Genomic DNA, 19,049 nt, shown 5'->3' on the forward strand with positions numbered 1-19,049 from the left:
GAAGAAATCATGTCCCTCTGGATATGTATTAAGAGGGAAGGGAGCAATTAGTGAACTTCTTACTTATTTTACAAGATTTATTTTATTATCTATTGACCTTATCGAGTTTACAGTTAGAGTATGTAGGAGAACTGTCAGGTTTGTTACAGCTTCTTGAGAAATACTAAAACATCACAAAGAAAGACTATCCAGTATGGAACTTGAAAATGTTTGTTTGTGAAATGACTTAACTTTAAGCATGTAGTTGTTTCTCTCTAAATAGTAACGAATACACTTCTTTTTACAGCCAGCAATCAGCTGAAGACCTTGCAAGGGTACCTGCTAATTCTACAAGTAATATCTTGAATAGGCTATTGCTCAGTTATGACCCCAGGATAAGACCAAATTTCAAAGGTTTGTCAGATATTTCTGCCTTTTTATTTTATCTTTGGGATTTAACTTCTGCTCTTTTCACACATAGAAAGTTTATATAAAGATGATATTCACAGCCTATGTTTCTTTTTAAGAATGATGGAAATTTCCCTACAATGTGAAACTATAGGAGACATTTACCCTTTTGAGCTGAAATATATCGGGACGTCATGATCATAATAGTGTCTGATGCTTTTGTTATTATTATGCTTGCATTTTTATAAAAGATTTTTTAAAAGTTGAATTAGGTTTTGTAGAGCAAGTTTTTAAAATATCTTTTTATCCCTACATTTTAATTTGGCTTTAGTAGTATCTCTGCTTTACAGTATTTTAAAACACTAAACTTCTCTATAAAGATCCTTTAAGATGACTTTGTAAAATTTGGGATCAGCAGTATCACTGCTGGAAGTCATATGGAACATATCTTTAAAGCTGTGTTAATAATACAGCTTACATATATGGGATTTCAAATAGGTAATGACTTTAAACACATTCTGTGATTTTGAAATACCTTTCTTGTAGGCAACTGTTGTAGGAATCTTCCATGTAGGCAAATGTGATATCCTTTCATGTACAAAAAAGACTGGAATACGTATGCTCTGGAAAACCTCTAGTAATTGTAGAGCTGTGAATTACACTTACCAGGAGTTACATTATTTCCCTGCTTGAAAAAGACATAGAAAATTTATTACATTACAGACACTGCAGTTTACATAAATCAGTTCTTTCTTTTTAAAACTTATATTTAGTTATACATATGTTAAGAGATATTGTAACACACATATCAATATACTGAGATTTTGCAAAATCTATAATCTTTGTTGTGCTTTTGAAGAAACCAGTTTCAGATGCTCTATTTAACTGAGTCTTATAAATTCATTAAACTCAGTTCTCAGCAAGTTTCTTGCTTCTTTCTTATTCTTCGTAGAATCATATTTTATTTCAGCACTGAATATTGTCACAAAAAATAAACGTCCAGCCTCTGTTCTACCTGTTCTTCAGCATGATAAACTTGTTATAGCAAAGTGTATTGCAGATTGATTTATATTTTTGATATCCCTGCTGTCAGTCTGTTAAGAATCAAGACTGAAGAAAAAGGGAGGAGATGTAATGCTGGCTCACAGGGAGCTGGAAAAAAAAAAACAACATTTTCTGACAAGTGGTTTGCCCATGTTGAAACGTTCCTCACACATGACTGATTTTCTTGGACTGCACTTCCTATTTAGATCTGATAGAGACAGAACACTCCTGGCTACCAGTGGCACAGTGGGTGTACCGTCACAAACATCAGGAACTAAATGATGTATTATGTTTATTGCATAACCGAAAGAACTACACTTCACTGACCTGATTTAATGAAACAAACAGGTTCACTTTTTCAGTAAAATTCACTTTTTTCAAGTGAAATTTTATTGTAGCCATTTTCTGGTAAACAAAAAGAATTTACAGAGTTTGAGTTTTTGTTTAATGTACTCTGAAATACCGTGTGTACACAAGCAAACTATTAAATAAGACATATATTACTTGGTGTTTTCTCTATCAGAATCGTCTTCTTACATTTTTATATCTCATTTACTGCTGAAGATAGGAAGAATTCCACTGGGTTAAGTACTTGTAACAGTGTAAATGAGATTGGATGCATGCATCTAGTGTGTGTACTGACACTCTCAACACACAGGTGCTAAATAAAACTAGTGGACCATAATTAGTTCTCAAAACCATCAGGCCACTTCCCTCTGCTTCATGATAACCCGCTGTTAACACCAGATAAATGACTGCCTATCAGTTCCCATGGGGTGACAGAGGGCACATGTAGCAGCTGTCACACCATCCCTCTTGAGCTACAGGAATCCTGGCTGTGGAAAAGAGGAAAAAATCCAGTCCATCTTGATATCTTCACAGCTGCTGGCTTCTCAAAATTTTTCTTGGCAAACTGGTAATCATTGTAAAATGGAACAGCTTTCTGACTCTCTCTTGCTTGGTAGCTGGGAAAGCTGCATGAAACAATTTTTATCTCCCCATATACACACTTGTGCATTTATGCACTTGACTTGTGCAAAGAAGTATCCTCTTACAATGTAAGTAAATGTGTCGCCATAAATCATGTACAGGTAATTTAGGATGATAGATCATCATCATGACTTTGGCAGTTAAATGTGTTTGCCGCTAGAAATGTGAATTGCTTCTATTCATTGTAATGTGTGTAAAAGTAATACTGGATGGTGCATTCTGTGATAGCTGAAAATCATGGAATTTGAAAATGATTCAAATTTATGGGCTATGAAATGCTTTAAGCTTAGCACTCTAGACTAAGATTTTTTTTATGTTTCCTTATCACTAGGATGAAAATAGTTCTCATGATTTCCATTAACTTTCAGTGGCAACAGATTAACCATAGCTTTTGAAAACAGTGTGTGTATATTAATTTGAAAATATAAAGCTGTGAAAAATATTCTTATTGTGATAGCAGTACAAAGAAGCCTCAAATGAAGGATAGTGTGCCTTTACTGGATTGTGCAGCTGACTAGAAATCTCTCCTTTTTTTTTAAAGGAATTCCAGTCGATGTTGCAGTAAACATCTTCATTAACAGCTTTGGGTCAATTCAAGAGACAACTATGGTAAGACTGAAATGAAATGAATGGAGCACACATGCAGATTTTCTTATTAAATTAAATTTCAGGGTGAGGATTATGAACTATAAAGTATAAATGATTGTTTTGACTGTGCGGACTGAGAAGTGAGTTAATTGGGCTAGTGATAGACTGACTGTGCTTTATGCTGTAAATGTAAACCTGTTAATCTATTTCACTCACAGATTGCCATAGCTTTTAGAATCTGATGAACATAAAAGGAAATCTGTGGTTTCTAAGATGCAAGAAATGAACTTTTTTCCATACTTTGTTCAAAGGAAGAACACATTTGGAAAGTATGCCTGACAGTTAATAAATAGGTTGCTCTGTGGATTAATAAAGGAAGTACTTGGACTGTAGATGAGAAGGAAAAGAACATGCATAAGTTTCGAGCATATAGGTAGGTTCTATGTTGGTCTGAGAATTGGAGTAAATCATAGAGGACTACAAGGAGAAGGAATAAAGGAGCAGACCATCAATGACTATGCTCTTCCTCCTGTTTATTTGCTTTATGAGAAAAGATAAACTGAGGACTGAAGCTTCTAAAATAGTTTTCTCAGTTCAAAGTATCTCAACATGCCAATAACAGCACCAAATAATCCACATTGCACTTTTCACTTGTTGTTGTTGTTGTTATATAAAGTAGAATCAATTTCAAAATAAAAAGTAATTCCAGCAAAGCGCTTTCCAGTATTCTTGGACTTGAAGATCTTTTTACAATGATATTTCCAATACATGCTGTCAAAAATATTGCAAAATATACATTCAGTTATTGAAGATGTTATGACCCGATCAGGGTTTTTCTTTGGGGTAAAAAAGATGGGAGTGCACCATGTCTTGCTAATATGTGGGAAGCCACAGCCAGGGTGTGTACTGAGACCTGGGAGTCCTGAGGCACTTCCAGACCATCCAGTGTAGAAACAGCTGCAGTGATCTGCTGTGTCCAGAGCATTGAGAAAGTTCCCCAAATCAGGCTGCTTTTTTAATGCTGTGGTTAAGGCAGCATTCCTAGTCCCAATGGCAGGGAAGCAATAAGCCATAATATGGCTAATAAATAATAAACCACCTCTTGTTGCACATGGAAGTAAATACCCGCTTAAAATTCAGAACCAGGGTGCATGATACCCTAAGGATGTTTCACTGAGACTGCAGAGTTGCTTAAATTTATATACATGCAATGGCTGAAGTAGCTTTTGAGCAGCTTGGACAGAAATTTCTGTTTCTTTGCTAGGAGGGAATAAAGGATTTAGATTTGATTGCAAATGATAGCAAGTCAGCTAATGGCATTAGCAGGAAGTGATATTAAAACAAAGAATGTAAGTTTGCTGAAGATACTTTGAGATTTATTTCCTGAAAACAAAAAGGGGACTGAAGTTTAAAGGAGCAGGGAGGAAGAGCAGGAAAGTAGGAGTGAGATACATGTCTAAGATGGCAGGTATATTAGGCCAGATGGCCGTTTCAAGTTTTTTAAATTTATTGCATGCTTTAAAAAGTGACTTTTACAGAGGCCTTTTTACAATTCACCCACATCCAAATAGTAACAAAACATGAACGTAAGGGGTGTGCCTCCACCCCCAAAACTAAGCATCTTCTCCACTGCAATGCATGTATGTCTGCCTGTGAATTCCTGTCTAGTTGCTCACATATTTACTAGGATGTTCAGTAAGATAAGTCATGCTCTCCTTCATATTTCAGAGCTTCAGACACCAACCTTGATTTAATTTATGTTTTTATTTAGATTTCTATGTCCAGCCCATCATTGTGATATCTAAGAATGTTAATGCGAAGCCTGATTTTCTTCCCGGTTCCCTTCATGTGTCAGAGGACATTGTCAGAGGCATTGACAAAAGAATTAGTTGATTTGTTCTTACATATATCACTTGGGAAGCCTTTCCTCCTGCAGTATAGGGTCCTATGGACGTACAGGAATTGTTGCTTTCTTGGGCATAGGCTGGTACTTGTCTTCATATGGTCTGGATAATGCACCAGACAGCAACAAGTCCCTCAGTCTTGGAGACAACTGGTACCTCCATAATCACAGAAAAAGTGTTTCCTGGAGCTGAGAAATCAGTTCTCTGAAGGACCAGTGGAGCCTCCTGAATTCAGAAAGGAGAGATATTTGCACACAGTAATAGGACTGCTGAAAAAGATTCCTCAGTGCTGGAGAAGAAAGTAGCTGCCTGCCTTTCTACTGTGTCGGGCATTAGTGTGAGTCATGAGGAATACTGATTTCTTGACTGGCTCTCTAAAATTAACAGCAGCTACTAAACTGGTTGAAGTAATATCATTACTGATACAAAAAGCTGTGAAATAATACATTTGTAAGTGTTCAGTGAATGATGTATTGTGATTTTTGGCTCTGTAGCCAATTCTGTCTGCACTAGCTAAATTAATAGTTTTTTTGCAAAAGTCTGCATGGGGGTAAAACATCCTGTTTGACCAAGCTAAAGACATGTTCTGCACCATATCAGTATTCCTTTTGTTGGGTGATTGAAGGGTGGGGAAAAATAACCATGAGTGCCAGGTGGTTGGAAATGAGGTGGTGGTGGTGGTGGAGGACCCAACAAACAAATGGGTGCAGTGCCTGTTACAAAAGGCCATTAGGTATGCAGATTTCCTTTCAGTTCAGGAGGCTGTTAAAGAAATGCAGAAGGAGATACCTTCAGTAAGGTCTAAGATGACCCACTCTCAGACCTCTCTCTGAAATAGCCAACTCTGTCCATGGAATTAATGTCTGGAACCTCTAACCAGTAAAGAGGCCCCTGCAGTGTTCCTTGTCGTCATATCGTGGTGGCTGGTTCTGATGGTTCCTCTCATGTTTCAGGAATCCCACAAAGCTTAACAGACATGGCCTCTCTGAAAAATACAGTAACCAGTGATTCAGTCTTTTCACCAACTGTAGCCAGGCCAAAAATCCCAAATGACATGTATTCATAAATAGCATGTATTAGAAAACCTTCAAGAGTGTCATTAAACTTATATAAATGCTGAAGACTGGGGGCTCTTTGCAGATATTAAGAGAAAATACGTTGAACAATAAGAACTTGGTGCAACTGATCTTTGACACAAGGACCAGCATTTTTTTCTTAGCTTCATATTTCCCTTTTTTACCTCATGTAACAATAATATGTCTCCATCATCTGGGTTTGATGAGTACGGCAGACATGGAGAGAAAGGCTCATTCTGCTAAAGATTACATGTTTAGACAGGTTGCACAATCTGTTCCAGCTGAAAACAAGGCAATCATTGGATGAAAGCCAGTATATTAAAGCAGAGACAGAGCAGGAGGCAGAGGTGGGTGCTGATTTACTCATTCAGGGTTAAAACGGGAAATAAAAGTGTGGCCAGACTGAGGGCAAGGAAGGCCAGAAAAAGTCTTACTGGGACCAGACCTCTGCAGCCTGTCCTCTGTGGGCATGAGTTGTCCGGCAGTAGATCAAACTGATTGTCATTATCAACATCCTTTGACTGGCTAATGACAGGGGAAATAATTTTAATTATTAATGTCACATTCCCTGTTCTGCTGTTTTAATGAGGATCAATTATTTTTTTCCTTCTGTCCTTCTAGTCCTAGAACTATTTGTGTTCTTAGCTATGCAGTTGGCTCATCATCAACAAGAAAGAGTAGAGATGACCTCTTGCTGAGGTAGAGTCCACTTAGTTTTAAGAGAGAAGGGAATTTCTCTGCAGAAAAGCATCAACAGGTTTGAATCAAGATTAGTGGAGGCATAGCATTGATCCTATGCCCAGAAGTCTATATTGCTTTATTCAAACTCCTGTGACGAAACTGAAGGGGAAATACTTGCTCCATGTCTAGCAAAAGTAGGGTTCGTGTTGTATTGTTGAGTACTAGAGATAATTGCAACCTTTTCATACATGCATCAAACAGGTTAACTGGTAAAAATGAAAAGAAAAGAAAAAAAAAAAGTTAACTTGAGTGAATAAGAATTTGTACAGCTAAAATGGAGGAAAGCTTCCAGTAAGCTCCCTTCATCTGACCTCATGTAACTTGTTTCCTTCTAGCTCTTTGGAGTACTTGTCTGGGATCCCCATTCTAACTCTGCTTCTGATTTTGCAGATTTGTGGAAAAATACAGTGATTATGCCACACTTAGAAACTGTTACAGACCAGTCAGGGATTCCTAGGGATAGATCCTTTGTGTTATAAATATCCATGAGGCTATAATATTTTAGCTGTACTAATGATCTGTCTCTTTGTCTACAGAGGCTGTCCTCAAGGTTTGTATTTGCACTGTAACCTTTCTTCTCAGACTCAAATGGCAAAACACCACTTCCTTCTCCTTTACTTTAAAACCTTTTTATTTGTTTATTTATTTTAGTATTCATGTGCTTAAAATAAATTTCAGTTTTCTTCTTTTAGTTTAAAAAATGCTGGTTTCTACTTTACTGCTCTGTTAAAAGAGAGTACTCTACTCCTGCTCGGTTAAAAGAGACTGCTTTTATGCTTCCTTTCTTTGTATCATTGTAGTTGATATAGAAAAAGCTTTTCATGATCTAGTGTTGCTCCAGTTCGCAGAGAGAGAAGTGCTGGCTATGCCTAGCTTCTGGCCTGAGGAGTATTTCTGGCCATATGCCCACTGTGTAGGTTACATTTGAAATATTTCCTAGAAGGCCTCCCCTTTCAACCTCCCTGAAAACAACTTTCCTTCTGTTGGGAGTTTCACGGCAAAACAAAGCCCCGTAGAACACTTTAGTGATTCTCTTTACCTCCCAGATCCTCCTCACTCCAATGGTGACTCTTTTTTCACTCTAGTTTCAGGCTTTGTAATTGTTATGTGACTCCGTTCTATTGTAAAATGTTGATCATTCTGCAATATTCAAAGAACATCTGTAAAATGTATAGGAGGAGAAAGACCACGTGTCTTATGCAGACCATTTCTTCAGCATACATTGAGCCCAGTTGCAGTGCATATTCTGAATCTGAAATTCTGTTTCCCAAGGTTTAGAGGTTTAGTTGCAGGCTTGTTCCAAAATGGATTATACCAGATCACAGCCTAAACTGCTGCCATATGCTGTAATGGTTTGTATTCTGCTAAAAAGAAGCCCTTCTGCACATTATTGTCTGTAGCACCAGTTTTGTCTCTTGACATCTCTTTCCTTCTCTGAACATTTTCTGTATTGCCTCAAGTATGGGGTCAACTTCCTTTCTGAGTACAGTGTCACAGTTTTCTAGTCATTTAGGTAGATCTGAACCTACCTATTTTAGGGGGAATTCTCTTCCATTGACTCCAATGGGAATAGAATCAAGTTCTTAAACTGTCGCTACAACCCATTATTTGGTATACTTAAGATCATTTGTAATAGAACAAGGAAAGAAGTAAAGTACCACCTACCTGATCTTATTGCCAATTCTTATTTTGACAGTGCATTCTGATTTTCAGTGATTTAAACACCTTCTTCTGAATTAGGGACCGACCACAGCCTCCTTTCCCCAATCCCCTGAGCTGCTCGGGAAGAGGAGGGAAGGGGGAAGGTGTTTTTAGTTTGCTTTCAGTTTCTTACTGTTGTAGTCCACTAGTGATAGGTAATAAATTTAATTAATCTCCCTACACTGAGTCTGTTTTCCCTGTCACGATGGTTGTTGAGTGATCTCCCTGTCCTTATCTCAGCCTTTGACCCCTTTCCATCATATTTTGTCCCCCTTTCCCTTTGAGGAGGGGGAGTGAGAGAGCGGTTGCGGTGGAGCTCAGATGCCCAGCAGGGTAAAACCACCACAATGTGTAAGCTGAAGGCAAGTGTTGGATAGTGCTTATCATTTGCCTGTGGCCGTGGGAATGTTTTTTATTTTTTTTAAAATGATGGTAATGCACTTGTTTATGGGAAAATTGATTTTCATATTATGCTTATGAATGTGACCAGTATGTAGTATTTATTTCATATGTTTGAAAATAATTGTTTTTACAGAGACAAGAAGTCCATCTGGAATGGGAACTTCAGAAACAAGCAAATAATTTTTTGATTATCTATATATAATTGAAAAGTTGCGCTCTGAGATAATGACCTGAATTCCCTCATATTCTGAAGTTTCTTTATGAAAGCCTTCCAGTACTAAGTCACTTTATATCATCCGTTATTTTATACTGCTTCTTTACTTTGACAGGATGATATAGGCCTTTGTATAAAGAAAAATCAGACTACATATATTTTCGTTTCAAAAACAGACTGCTAAAGAGTAACATTTCTCTCAGAACTATGCATGTTAGTAAATGTTGCCTCAGATCTGTGTGCTTAAGTCTTGGTCCTTTGATTCTCATTACAATGCAGTGGGAAAACACATTACACAGCTTAGTATAGTAGTGTAGTAAAGAAATACCTGGGCTGATCTGACTGGTGAACTGGACATGGGAAGGTGGGCCCAGTGTTCCAATTAACAGGATAAATCAGTAGGGTAAACTATTCTACATGAGGTCTTAACCAAATGAACTCCATCCTGTTGGAGCGAGCATGAGTCTCTAAATGTGGCACTTGCTTTGGACTGTAAATATATGCATTATAGTAAGTACTATAGAAGAGAACTTACACTGTATCAACACTAAAATGTGTTAAGACACTAACTTGTACAGCATGCCTTTATAAAATTAGTTTACCATGTTGAATACATTGATAAATCAAAAATATGTCAAGAACCTTCACAGATACCCGGCGTTTTAATATAATTGTAAAACAGTAGCAGTCCGTGTCTCAGGTTGCTTAGTGCCTAATAGATAATTATAAAAAAATAAACAAAACACAGCATAGAATATGAATAGGAAGACCAGAGATAGAATTACCCTAAATATAGAATGTTATTTTTGTCTTACTTTGTTTAACAATACCTTTATTTATTTATTTATTTATTGGTATGTGATCTGCCTAGTTTACATTTACATAAACAAGAAGCATTGGCTTAAATGTAAATGTGAAAAACAAAAAGACTTACATGTAAGACTGAAAAATCATAACTGACATACTGGGTCAGATTTTTCCTTTGAATGCACACAGCTTTCACTGAGGACAGAACGCATGTGGGTATCGTTTTGCCCTGAGACCCATGCTACTCCAATTCCCAAAGGCAAAATTTGGTTCTCATTGAACGTGGCTCTACTACTGTCCATACTTGAGTAAAACTCCTGCTGAATTCAGAGGAGAATTTCCTCTATATAAAATCTTGATTTTGTCTTGATTTTTGAGACCTTTTCTGCACATGCTTTCCTTACATGCTACCTAAGGACTTAGCTGTATGCTGTCATCAGTTTTCCTACAAAAATAGCCCCAAATCAATATTACAGGTCCAGAGGATGTATTCTCCGTGTGTAGTTTAAAATCTGCTATCTACCTGGTCGGTTTTCTGCTTTTATAGATTGGCACATTGCCATCAGTGTGTCACTTAACTGACTGTAGAATAAACTGGAATTTACACTTACAAGATGTGTTGATAGAAGTGATGCTGTGCCTGCAGCTGCAGTAATTCAGTGTAGTCAAGCTATGGCTCCCTCTGCATTGCTGCCTGCTTTTATTTATATGCCTATGTAACTGGGCTACTATCAGAGGGGATGCAAAAAGCATCCTGGGTGGACAACTTGGTCCTTTTAAAAAAAAAGAAGTTATTGTATTCAAAGCATAAGACATAATCTACCTTTTTGTAGTAAATTCCATTAAAATTGACACTTATTAATGCTGCTTGAATAGTGATTACTATCTATGTGATAGAAAAATCAGGGCATAAATTGTTTTTCTTTAGTGAATCTGATATAATGGTCTTCTTTCTTAATTTTTTTTTGGGGGGGTTAGATTTTTGGCTGGTCTAATACTTACGTATTCTTCTCGTCAGGATTATAGAGTCAACATCTTTTTAAGACAGAAGTGGAATGACCCTAGACTCAAACTGCCCAATGATTGGAGGGGTTCGGACACACTGACAGTGGACCCAACGATGTTTAAGTGTCTTTGGAAGCCAGACTTGTTCTTTGCAAATGAAAAAAATGCTAACTTCCATGATGTCACTCAAGAAAATATCCTTCTCTTTATATTTCGGGATGGAGATGTACTAGTCAGCATGAGGTATTTTATTGAAATATTTTTACTCTTTTTTTTTAGTGAATTGATGGCTTTATATGAAATACATACACTGTTAGATGAGTAACACAATACAGTTTTTAGCTAATATTTAAATATATATGGCAATTTTCAAATAATGATCCACTAAATGAAATGTAAGAAAATAAACCAGATGGAATTTCAAAGCATGTCAATTGATAGCACAGCAAGTGCTAAAAGTTTGAAATGTGTGTACATTCATCTATCATGTTAAAATAACACACACTCAGTAAACTAGTATTAGTAACCAAATTTAAACTCTGTTGATAATTGCCAAGATTCCTGGAAGCATAATGAAATGGATGAGATCTCTGAAGTAAAGCCTTCAGCAAAGCAACGTAATTTTCTCACCACTTGAATTTCTACATCAACTAATGAAAATGATGGTTACTTACTAATGATATAAGGAAAGGCAGATATTACAAAATTTGAATTATAAATGTTTTGTAGCAAAAGTACTAGGACATAATCCTTATTAAGGTCTGTGCCTTAGTGGATATAGATTTTTCAGAGGGCCCAAAAATATTTAATTTAATTGCAATTAATGCATACTTTTTTGTGGTTTTATTTGTCAGTGTACACTATGCCATAAAAACAGTCATTCATTGAAAACAACAAATTGAATTGATTTCCCAAATTCACTGCTACTTTACCACTTAGAGGGAACATCTGAAATTATGGTAGCATGAGTTCTTTATTTCCAGAGCAAAAGTGGCTACAAAAAAGAAAGAAAGTGGAAAGAGTCTGGTGTGATTTTTTTCCCATTCCAAATCCAAGGATGAGAAAACTCAATCTCAAGACTTTTGCAGACAGCAATCAGAAAAGGAAATAAATTGGGCAACGGAAGCATTTCATTTGGCTCACTCCAAAGGTCCTGGTTCTGATTTCAATTGTTTATGTTGCAGTTTTGGAAGCCTGTTGAAATCCTTATTTCAAAAATGGAGAATCACTTTCAGCTACAAAAATAATTTCCCATTTGAAAGAGCAAAAGTTAAGTGAAGTGGTGAAATTTATTTCAAACGTTTTTCCAAATTGGAGCTATTTATAAATGAGTTTATTTCAGTGAATGTGTTTGGTTAGTGGATTGTAAATATTCAGTGAATACTAATAGAAGTGTTTCTGATGGAAAAATATTTCTCCTTAAACTTCCATATACCAAAATCAAATTCAGTATAGTTTGAAAATAATGTCTAGCTCTACAAATGTTCTGTTGATTTTAGTAATACAATGTGTTCATAAATGATACTGATGAAGGTAGGATTAATTTTTTGGCATACTTATGTTTGGTAGCATGCTACTAAAATTACCATTTTTAAAAATTTATATTGCTATGCCTTGACTTTTTAGTTTACAGAAATATTATCACATATAAATGAAAGAATCTCCAGTTATCAAAATACATGTGAGAGAATGTTCTTGCCTGCATAAATAACACGGAGTTAGGAAACTGAATGTAGGAATAAGCAGTCAGTGTTCACATGGAGGAAAGTAAGTAGTGGACTCCCGCAGAAAAATCTGTTTTGCTGTTCCACGTAAATCACTTGGAAAAAGGTGAACAGTGAATTGGTGAGCGCTTGTGATGGTGCCAAGTTATGCAGAATAGTAAGGAAAGAGACAACAGGGAGAATTACAGAGAAACCTAATGTCTAAGCAACAAAGTAAGAGATGAAATTCAATGTAAATAACTAAGAAATTATGCATGTAGGGAAAAAATATTCTAACTTTATATATAAACTGGTGGGTTTTGAGGATTATCACTCAGGAATAATTTTTTTGGGTAATAATGGTTAGTTCTCTGACAATGTCAGCTAACTGCTCAGTACTAGCTGAGGAAGTGCTGAGGATTCTAGGATGTTGAAAGATATGGAACAGCATCCTTTATAAGGAACAGCTAATCAAAGCAGATCTTTCCACACCAGCAAAAACAGTAATTAAGGTGGTTGTATAGTGGTCTTGAATAGCACAGAAAGAGTAGATGGATGTTGATTATTCATCTTTTTTTTTGGAGTAAAAGAATTGTGAGACAGGGTCAAGATAGATGAAAGGAGATCATTAGAGTGTGCAGGATAGTGCGTTCCTAGCTGCAGGATGCTATGTATGATTAAAGTGTACATGGAATCCAGAAAGCAATTGGAAGCAAGCAGCTTCTGGAAGGACAAAAGTCTGTCGAGCTCTCTTAAATACTGAAGCATCACTTCTGGTTTAGGAAGTCCTTGAGGCACAGCTTTAAGAAGGCTGTTGGGGAAATGTCATTTCCTGATTGCTCTAGTCTCATATTCTTTCTCAGGAGTTTGCTACTAGCCACTACTGGAGATGGGTTTCTGTTCTGTATGGACCTTTGGTTTGCTTATTCTTAAAAATTATGTCTTCTGCCATCTATTATTAGTCCTATAATTTGTGAAATACCATATGTTTAACACTTTATATAAATTTGTATTATCAGACTACTAGAGATACTTAAATTTCTGGTAGAGACATTTAAATTGCAGACTACTACTTAAAATTTTTGTTCATTTTTTCTACTATTTTAGAAGCTGAAAGTCAAACATCTAAGGTGTGTTCTTTTTTGTTTGTTTGTTTTGTTTTGTTTTGTTTTTTTCTTCTTGCAGTCTGCTACTTGCACGGCAGCTCACCCTGTTTTTAAATTCCATTTCTGTATTTTCAGATTGTCGATTACTCTGTCATGCCCTTTGGACTTGACCTTGTTTCCTATGGATACACAGCGCTGCAAGATGCAATTGGAAAGCTGTATGTAAATCAGTTTCTGCATAAAAACAGTTGTCTTCTAGGCATGCCTGAGAATCAAACCAAAATGATCAATTCGGTATTGTTTGTGTCAATGTTTTATAATGAATCTTGAAATTAACATTCACTGATTCCTACCAACATATATTTTCCTATAAAAATGTTTCTTCCAGTTATGGCACCATGCACTTGTTTAGCTTTTGCTATCAAACACTATGACAACTGATTAGTATTACAAAAATGTATACACTAAATTTAATAAAATGGAAACTCAAATCATTTGGAATAAAGAATACACAGTTTTAACTTACACAACCCGTGCTTCTGTGTACATTGAAAGGGTCCAATTTATCCCCTTGCATGGATGATGAACAGTATTACTTGAATCTCCTGGGAAACACCAAGGTTAATCAAAGCTGAGCAGGGCATCCTGGTGGGGACCAGGGTAATAATAATGATATCAGAGTTCTACCATTTAGTTTTTAATTGCTAGCATTTACCCTTAGAATTGCAATGTGTCCATAGTATTATGTTTTGCCCATCTCTGATATGTATATACATTAGCTGAAGTAAACTCTTATAGTAAACTCAAATCAACTTGTGGTTGACCTAGAATTAGTAATATCAATGGAAGTTAGTTCAAACTTAGTCATCTTTGTAATCAACTTTATTTAATCAACTTTACTCTCTCTCTCCATGCTGTGTTAGTTTTTAAATTTGGGAGGAGGAATGGATTTTCTGCTCATTTGCAAAGACTTTATGCACTAAACTTTCTTCTATCTTTTTACTTCATTGTCTAAAGTAAGAATTGTACCCATGACCCACAGTCTCCCTTCGAGTTCCAACGGCGGGTCTGCTTCCTCTGTTAGCCACTGGCAGTTTTATTCCACTAAAATATTTTAAAATCACATTTTTTCCTGGTTGTTAGATTTCCGAAACAAAAGAGGCTGCCAGTTTTTACCAAACAGTTTCCTGTATCTGTAGTTATGATCACTAATTCTGCACATTCCCTATAGACAAGATTTTCACTATCCAGTAATTGTATTATAAAAGACCTTAGTGTGTTTTTGATTTGCTGCATGTTGTAAAGAGGTGAAACTGATTGTATGAATCAAACATTAGAACAAGTGATTTTTTTTTATGTTACTTTCAGCATGGAGCTTTGAGATATGATTTTATTTATTAAGTTATTGTTGATCTTAGAGAAGTTGGATTATGGACAGTTTAACTTTTTAAATGACAGCTATTTTTCAAAGATAAAAAACATCTGTCCAATGCCTCCAGAACAAGAATGGTTCCTTAAACATTTCTCAGAGTCTTTGAATTGTGAACCACTACATCCCAACTTAGTCTTTTTTACATTTCCCCATCTCTGTTCCCATTTAACTCACACTATCTCTGTATTCAGTTAATCCTTAATAAACAGAAGATAGCAGAAAAACAACATGTGAAATCATGATTATGGCTGCATATTTAGTTAATACTGCTTTATGTTTGAATATTATAAGCCTAACTTTCACTGCCTCTCACTTAGTGGTGTTGTATAAAGCATGGTTTAGGCACTCAAATGTATGTGGAGGTCTGTCCATATTCAGGAGATCATGAAGGCACAGAGGCACTGAATTGATTTCAGTAGGGTTATGCATCTACTTAAATTCCTGGTTATGCATTTCCTAAATGTCAGTGCTTTCATCAGTCAGGGCCTTTAATGTTAACAACTAAGCAGAAAAGTTGTTTTACACAAAAGCCAAGATTCATCACAGTAATTAGGTGCATTGTTACATTTTGTTGAAGTTCCTAGGACTTATGAGTGTTGTTGAAGTTCAGTATATTTTTCATGCTTTGCTGAAGTAGAGTGTGAATGAATATGCAGACTTCAAAGCTGTGGATTGCTTTATTTGTTTGGACAGTGAGCGCTGTCATGAACACCTCTTAGTCAGTGTAATATTGCTGATAACATAATACTCCACCTGTCAACTACTAATTTAGATCTACATAAAAATTCCATTGTATATTATTTCATGTTTTGTCTAATTTTTTGAACAGGAAGCAGAAAGAAAAAGTGAAAGAAATAATGGTACATACATGCTAGATTTTAATGCTGAAAACTCTGATTAAGATGGTCTTTATTATTTCATTTTGTTCTTGCAGTTGGTTACACGACTGATGACTTACGTTTCATCTGGCAGTCTGGAGATCCTGTACAGTTAGAAAAAATTGCTCTGCCTCAGTTTGATATTAAAAAGGAGGATATTGAATATGGTAACTGTACCAAGTATTATAAAGGCACAGGTAGGTAATCAAATTGATTTCCTTGGTAAAAACTTTAAGCTTCCTTCAATTACTGTTTATGGGTAATGATTAATACCCATAAACATGGATATTACCCATAAACATGGGTTCATGACTTACATTTTATGGGAGGAAATAGATTACTTGTAACTTACCAGTAGTTCATGTCATAGTAACAATCACATATAGTAATTACTGCAAACAAATTCAAATACAGAAATGTCTAGGTTAAAGATGAAATTAAATGTTTGTATTGGTTTTGCTTACCTTTTCTGATCTTTCCATCACCATTTTGTTTCTATAGTCCTGATACCTTTTTATGCTTGTAATATCGAACCTTTCTTATAGACATTCCATGTGGAATTATGTGATATGCAGCAAATTAGGATAATTTTGGTTTTCTGGTCAAACTTTTGTTCAAAAAGTGGACAGCATTAGAGTATAACTTCAAAAGCTTCCCCCTGCAGGTTCTTCCTTTCTCTAAGTGTTCTTGAAAGTGTGTCACTATAGAAAGCTGTTTGCAGTCTAAATACAGAGCTATTTGATCTATATTTATTTAGTCCTGTGGTTGTTTTCTGAGAGTAGGTACAAATTTCTACAATGGTTTCTGTGTTCTGGTTTTAATGATTAATCGTTTCTACCTTGATTGACTCCTGCTTATAATTATATCCAAATTGCTCACATACTGTGGCAAACACAAGACTTCCCATAATACCTGAAGTCAGCAGGATGTATTTTAGTCAGTGCTGTTGCATCATGTGCACAAATCTCCCATTAAAACTCTACAAAGATGGCTGTGGTGCTGAAGCATATTTGCAAGTTTCTTGCTGACTATTCAGCTGCAGTTGAGGGTCTATTACTTGCAGTTGTTCTTGAGAGATCTCAGGTAACATTCATAGATCTCGCAGTTAAGGAATTTAGTTTGAAAAAGATAATTAAAATTTATTTCATTTTTTTAACTGCAAAATGAGTGAGTTTTTAGCCTACTAACTACGAAATTCAGTGTCTCGGGTATTTACATTTATAAATAGTATGAAATTATCTCTTCTCAGGAAAATGCTGCATTGGGGAAAGCACAACCAATTACTAAAAGTTGTTGGTGTTCAAATCTAAGTCTAGAAATGGTAGACGTTTACTTAGGAGTGAGAAAAATAATTTATTCTTAAATAAATAATGATTTTACTGAAAAAAATAGGCTACAAAATTATGGAAAATTAAATGGATCAATCTTCCGGTTCCCAAATAATATTCATAAACATGGGAAAATTGGATGCAATGCAAAGAGACTTGCATTTTATTTGAGGGAAAAAGGGAATATTTACTCCACATTGCTATCTTGTAACTGTGTTGTCGAATTTAGCATAATCATTTTATGTTTTGTCCTAAATCTGAAGTTAAATATCTAAAAAATCTTTGGATAGTTTAGGCATTTTTAGGATTTTTAGTACCTTAAAGAAAAATGTAAGAATTAATCACTGCACACTTTACAGTTAAACTGGAAAGAAAACTAGCATTGCTCTTTCAAGTTTCAACACCTTGTGGTCACAAGGTAAAATGATATTGTACAAAGTGCTCAGCACAATAGTCACATTGTTGTGTGTGCATGTGATTTGAACATTAAAGAAAGAACATTAGAGAACCATCAGAGTTGGTGAAATGACAGTGTTACATTTAAGAAAGTTTTCATAATTCTTTTGTTGCTAATCCTTTTTGTTTAAAACTGGAGATTATCCATGTTAATCTTATAATCAAGACTGGAATTAACATGTCATTAATGCAATTTGAACATTTTGGTTAGCTGAAGTATTTCAACGGCTATTTTCAGGATTCAGTAACTGTTTGATTTACTTTAAATTCTTATATTGAAAGCATTTCAAAGAGCAGTTTTTGCACACACAATTAAAATTAACTCAGTTAAGGATTTTATCAGGTAATCAAGAGGCAGTGTTGCATGTACAAGCAAGTTTTCAAAATTACAGCTTATGCAGCAGATTCTTGCCAGCTGCAAAGAACTTAATCTTTTCCACCCATTTATGTCAACTGATGCTTTATAATACCTGCCTAAGTAGAAAGAGGGTCAGCAAATTCGGTGTGACTTTTTATGGCAATAAATTGAATATTTAAGTTTGTAAATTGCATATTCTTTGTTTACCAAAATGTATGACAGATCCAAAAAGGTCCACAGAAACTGAATGGTGAAGGCAATGGATATTCTCTGCCTAATGGAGGGTGATGCAATGCTATGCAGAATGCATTTCTGGCACAAAGCAAAGAAATAACTATTTTAAAGGTCATCCCGTTTGAATGTAAATCAAACCAATACCTAGAAACTATTCAGAAATTATACAGATAGAATTTGCCAGACTACAGATCATTGACTAAGATAGAATGAACTGTAAAATACCATATAGTTTCTTCAACACAGCAAGAGTATATTTCTGTAATGTTTTATCATTTTGTTTTTTAATTATTGCAGTTTCTAACAATATTTTAAGGTGACTTATCATTTGAGGATACTTAGTTGATAAAAGATAGAAGGTAAATAAATACATTTTTGACAGATTCTACATTTTAAATTAGGTGTGCACAAACTTTTTATTTACAGATATATACTGACTTGGGTTTTCATATTGTTGTAGTGTAACATCAAAATGCCTTTTCTTTGTGATGCAATAGTTTGTGATGTTTTTGCAATGTTATTGTGCTAATATTAACATAAAAATGCCAGTTCTGCTAAATGAGTGAAAATAGGAACAGAACTGGTTTCTGGTTATCAAACTTCCCAATCCTTTTGTTATCTCCAGCAAATCCGTACTATCTGTGGCTTTACTTGTTATTGAATTCATGTTATTAGACATTTTCTGAAATGCTTGT

General features: G+C 35.4%; 1 protein-coding gene across 3 annotated transcripts in view; it reads left to right on the forward strand.

Moving 5' to 3' along the window:
- The window catches only part of GLRB (glycine receptor beta), a 52,250-nt gene that overhangs the window by 12,068 nt on the left and 21,133 nt on the right, over positions 1 to 19,049 (forward strand). For all 3 annotated transcript variants that reach the window (XM_048071851.2, XM_048071852.2, XM_013175209.3), the window contains exons 3-7: positions 287 to 393; positions 2,963 to 3,030; positions 10,873 to 11,102; positions 13,804 to 13,886; positions 16,035 to 16,175. In XM_048071851.2, coding sequence (XP_047927808.1) covers positions 287 to 393; positions 2,963 to 3,030; positions 10,873 to 11,102; positions 13,804 to 13,886; positions 16,035 to 16,175 — 629 coding nt within the window. The remainder of the gene's footprint in view (positions 1 to 286; positions 394 to 2,962; positions 3,031 to 10,872; positions 11,103 to 13,803; positions 13,887 to 16,034; positions 16,176 to 19,049) is intronic.

Source organism: Anser cygnoides, chromosome 4, assembly GCF_040182565.1.
Source record: "Anser cygnoides isolate HZ-2024a breed goose chromosome 4, Taihu_goose_T2T_genome, whole genome shotgun sequence".
In the NCBI taxonomy this organism is placed as follows: domain Eukaryota; kingdom Metazoa; phylum Chordata; class Aves; order Anseriformes; family Anatidae; genus Anser; species Anser cygnoides.